Source organism: Poromitra crassiceps (genome assembly GCF_964638095.1).
Source record: "Poromitra crassiceps genome assembly, chromosome: 20".
NCBI classification, from domain to species: domain Eukaryota; kingdom Metazoa; phylum Chordata; class Actinopteri; order Beryciformes; family Melamphaidae; genus Poromitra; species Poromitra crassiceps.
Genome location: NC_139637.1, coordinates 17,845,255 through 17,850,254, shown reverse-complemented (window position 1 = coordinate 17,850,254; position 5,000 = coordinate 17,845,255). Strand labels below are relative to the sequence as shown.

Below are 5,000 nucleotides of genomic sequence, written 5' to 3'. Positions count from 1 at the left end.
AAGTAAACAGGACAGCAAATCTGTATCTAAATCAATGGCTTCAATCTTCACATGCATTACTTAATATTTGGGATACTCGAGTATTTTGGGCTGGTGCATGTACTGTAAAGAGACCATATCCCCGTTACAATAGCCTAGATATACAGTAGTACACTCTATTTCGGGGAATCCTGGAGAAGGTAGATCAAATATTCCAATATTATCCGGGATACTGTCATTTGTAAACTTGTTATCCTGTTGACCTTTGGTTTTTGCAGTCTGCACAAGCTCTGTGTAGTTTTAACAAGCTTCCTTCACAAGCTGAGAACACAGATACGCAGAAATTCTAAACTGAGATATGTGCCAGTGTCCGGATTACTGTGGACATGACTGTGGCAGCCGTTGCTGCAGATATCCTCATAAAGCATGATTTCCTGAGCGAGTGTCTCCTCCTGCCTCATCCCAGGCGGTCGTCAGGGGAAGCTGCCGGTGACGGCGCTGGAGGCCCTGGACCTGGAGGTGAAGAGCTGGACGCGCTACGCCTGCATCCCCAGCCGGAGGGCCTTCTCCTGCTGCGCCGCCACCCAGCGCAGCTTCTTCAGCCTGGGGGGCCTGCAGCAGCCCGGCCCTCACAACTTCTACTCCAGACCCCACTTCGTCAGCACCGTGGAGGAGTACGATCTGGATCAGGGTAAGCCATATCTTTTAACGCTCATAGGGCTTGACCACAAGGTGAGTTTAATCTATATAGGGTGTTAGTCGAACCCTGTGCAGTGATACTCAACTTGCGGCCCGGGGGGCCAGATGCGGCCCGCGACAGGGGGCAGAGTGGCCCCCCCCCCGTCCGTTTTCTAATAATTTCACGTTCGTTTGAATAAAAACGAATGTGAAATAAAGTTTGACTGAGCTCCAGCTAAATTGCCAAAATACCGCCGTCTGCTCGCTACCCAGGCACTTATGTACTGTATGTACTTAACCTAACTAACTTACCCTAACTAACTAGCCGGTGTGCACAACATTGTCAGACTAAACTCCGGCTGACACCCCAAAAACCTACAATCCGCTACAGAAAAATGTATATCGTTTGTTTATTAACTGGCCCCTGGCCTTCTATCATTTCACGAAAGTGGCCCCCGGGCAAAGCAAGTTGAGTATCCCTGTAGCAGTTACTCCCTTAGTTTGGTTCACTTACTGTATATGAGACCACAGCTGAGAAAAGCAATCGTGCGACTTTGTTATAAAGTTCGATTTCTCATTATGATTCCAAACGCTGGAGTGCTTTATTTGTAGGGGAAACACTGATCTTGATCCAACCGATCTACAAGATTATCTGTGGCTTGTGTTGCTAAAGGAGGGCTCCCTTGAAACGTTGCCATGAGAAGCATCACCAAACCTATGCATAACTAATGTGAGTGATAACTTGTCTCCTGATCTGGACAAAGCCAGCATAACTAATGTGAGTGATAACTTGTCTCCTGCTCTGGACAAAGCCAGCATAACTAATGTGAGTGATAACTTGTCTCCTGATCTGGACAAAGCCAGCATAACTAATGTGAGTGATAACTTGTCTCCTGATCTGGACAAAGCCAGCATAACTAATGTGAGTGATAACTTGTCTCCTGATCTGGACAAAGCCAGCATAACTAATGTGAGTGATAACTTGTCTCCTGCTCTGGACAAAGCCAGCATAACTAATGTGAGTGATAACTTGTCTCCTGCTCTGGACAAAGCCAGCATAACTAATGTGAGTGATGACTTGTCTCCTGCTCTGGACAAAGCCAGCATAACTAATGTGAGTGATAACTTGTCTCCTGCTCTGGACAAAGCCAGCATAACTAATGTGAGTGATAACTTGTCTCCTGATCTGGACAAAGCCAGCAGATTAGAGGTTTGAAAGTGAGCAGCTTTAAAAACCATCGGAGAGATTTTTTTATTCATACATTTTTAGTTCAGGCTACATTTTGCCAGCACCATGGACGAGCCTAACCCAGAACAGAATCAATATTTACCCTGAGGACTGAATGATTTGAACTATGATAAGGTTTAGTTTGCCACACATGATTAAAGAGAACACAACCTCCGCTCCAAATACCATTTTATAAGCACCATGGAGAGAGGCACAAACAGAGCAGAGCGTGCCTCCATTATTGTATAGTAGCCGTAGGTTTTTGTCAATAACCAGTAATTGGTCTTTAGCAGGGGTTGATTTGAAAGGCAGATTAAGGGGAGTTGTTTTCCCCTGGGTGCTATCGATTTTAAGTAAAATAAATACATATAAGGGGACATTACTGTAGGTTTAACCCTAATTTCACTTAGTGATTTGGCTGCTTAACCCATTGATACCTGATGCAGCATTTGTGTGTATATCCCTCATTTGTGTGCGTATCCCTTTAAGCCCGCGCACCGCGTTAACGCGGTTCGCGGTCTTAAAGGGATACACACACAAATGCTGCATCAGGTATCAATGGGTTAACCACCACTTGAGTTGCATGGAATTTCTGTTTTTTCTGAAAGGCGTCTTTCCCTTTGAAAATGTTTAAGCTTTTTTCCCCCAATCAACTCTAAATCTAACTTGATTTCTTTTTTAAATAAAACTTGTAATAATGTTTTTATTATTTTTGAAAAAATATTTTATATTTAGAATGTAAATTGTCTATAAAATATAATGCACTTTAATGCAATGTAATTACACGTAACATGAACATTCATTTTTGCCCCACGGCTCTCCATCCAGATACATTTTTGGCCCTTCATAGGGAAGAATTTGGGCACCTCTGCCTTAGGGGCTCTGTAGCGATCCAATCGTAGGCTGCGGTACTAGAGTGGTGTGCGCAGGAGACACAAATGGGATCGCAGTACAGGGGCGTGTGTGCAGCACAATGCAGGGTGCAGAACTGTAAATTTAGCATCACTCATTCATTTTCCCCACAAGCCTGCTTTTCTACCCTTTAGGCCTCCGTCACTTAGCCTATAGCAGCCATCCAGAGCGAGGCCAACGAGGTTCAGTCTCTCTGTCCGACCTCTCTTCACGCTCGGCTTCATCTCATTTCACACATCATAGCATGTTCCATCCTCCACTAATCGTCATCTTAAATGAAGGACTGGTGTAATAGTATCTTCAGCACTTGTGTCAGGCTCTTCTGGGCCTCGCACCTGGCACAGTGATCCCTTTAGAACGTCAAGAGCCTCCTCTGATTCTCGCAGGGTGCGTTTCTTACGCTGAAATATTGGGCAGACTGGATCAGTTGGACAAAAGTCACATATTCTTACAGCCCCTATCAAAACACTACTTTGGTTCGATTAGCTGTGAGCAAAGACATTAAAACAGAAATAGTAGAATATAAAAAAAAATATTCGGTGAAGAAAAGCGATAAACTTATAAGTAAAGCAACTTGATTTCATTAGTAGTACCAGTACCAAGTACCTTAGGGATGTAATGATAACCGTGATAAAATTCTTTACGATAACCGTACCGTTTCAAATTTTCATTATTATTAAAACCGTGGTACTGTGATTACAGTGCTTTGAGACACATGGTAAATACTGTTCATCATCAACCAAAGTTGGCAACAGTCTCCCAGATGCAAACGTGCAGCCTTGGAGAAATGATTTCAGTGAGTGTATCAATCCTTTTTGGTTCTGAGTTTTCAATATAAAACGTAAAATGATTTCAGTGAGCCTCTCAGTACTTTTTGGACAATCTTTTATGGAATACCGTGATAATACGATAACCGTGATAATCGATAATCGTGATGTGAAATTTTCATACCGTTACATCTCTTAAGTCCTTATATGATACAAATAAGAGCAGATACATGTAGAAATGGCCGCCCTCCACACATGAATAGTAATGTGCGCAGCAGTACTGTATGCACACCTGAAGGGTGCACGATGGGTGCAAGGTGGGCATGATGGGTGCACGTCGGCTCAGCCTACTCCAAGCTTCCTTTGCAGAAATCAATGTGGGGAACATTTCCACCTGAACAGTGGCTGGCTGCTGTAGCCCGTCTGACTGACACATTGTCTCGGTGAAGTGTGTTTTTGACAGATTCAGCTGTACTGTATGTACTGTATTGTACTGTATTGTACTGTATGTACAGTACGCGGGCCGCCAAGTTTCACCACAAGTTTGGGGTGAGATTTCGGTCGCCGGCGAAAGAGGATTTAGAGGAATATCTCATTGTAAATGAACATTAGGATGAGACTGTTGTGATGTCGTTGTTCCGTCTTAACCATCAATATTTGCTCATTTTCTCAGTCAACGTATGTCACACAGTGCATGGTGGCATTTCAGCCAAAGGGTTTGGAAGCGTTTTCTGAAAATCACGTAAAAAACAAAACAACGCATTTACACTTCAAAAGTGATCAAAGTGGTCTTCATTTGTGAAGATTATCCTGCTGAACACACATTTCCACTCCCATAAACTCGTGTTAACCACATACCTTATTTCATGCATTAGCCTATAGCCTTTTCCCCTTACGAACCAGCATGGCGGTGATTGGCTACTTCCGACTCATTCCTGTGGTACTCTATAACCAAAGTTGTTCTATAGTTGCAGCTGTGTGCATGTACGTGTGCACCGGTCTCCACTCTGGACTTTGACCTTGGCGTTCACATCGCACTTATTGTCAAAGTGGAAAGCTGTGTTGTTTGTAGGCCACAGGGGGAGACTGGTCTGTACTCACAGCTCTGTAACGAGTTGTAAAGGGATTCAGCTTGAGTGAAAGACGTGCAGACTAAAGAAGACAACGTTGAGACCTGGAGAAAAAAACACAGCGAGAGCAAGCAAACTAACTCACAGCCCACAATGCCCCAGAGAGCCAGAGATGCACTGAGCCCCCATAGAGCAGTGGTTCTCAAATGGGGGTCCGCGGACCCCCAGGGGTCCGTGGCACTTTGCCAGGGGGTCCGCGAAAAGTTTTCAAGTAATTAAAAAAAAAAAATAATAATAATAATAATTAAAAAATAAAATGCTACATGTTAATTATTCCTTCTCAAACTACTTCCTACATGGTGCTAG

The 5,000-nt window shown here is 43.7% G+C and overlaps 1 protein-coding gene across 1 annotated transcript in view; it reads left to right on the top strand.

Moving 5' to 3' along the window:
• The window catches only part of klhdc8b (kelch domain containing 8B), a gene marked incomplete at both ends in the record, with an annotated part of 235,203 nt that overhangs the window by 115,292 nt on the left and 114,911 nt on the right, over positions 1-5,000 (top strand). The window contains one exon of the mRNA XM_083656723.1: positions 446-670. Within this exon, the coding sequence (XP_083512849.1) occupies positions 446-670 (225 nt within the window). The remainder of the gene's footprint in view (positions 1-445; positions 671-5,000) is intronic.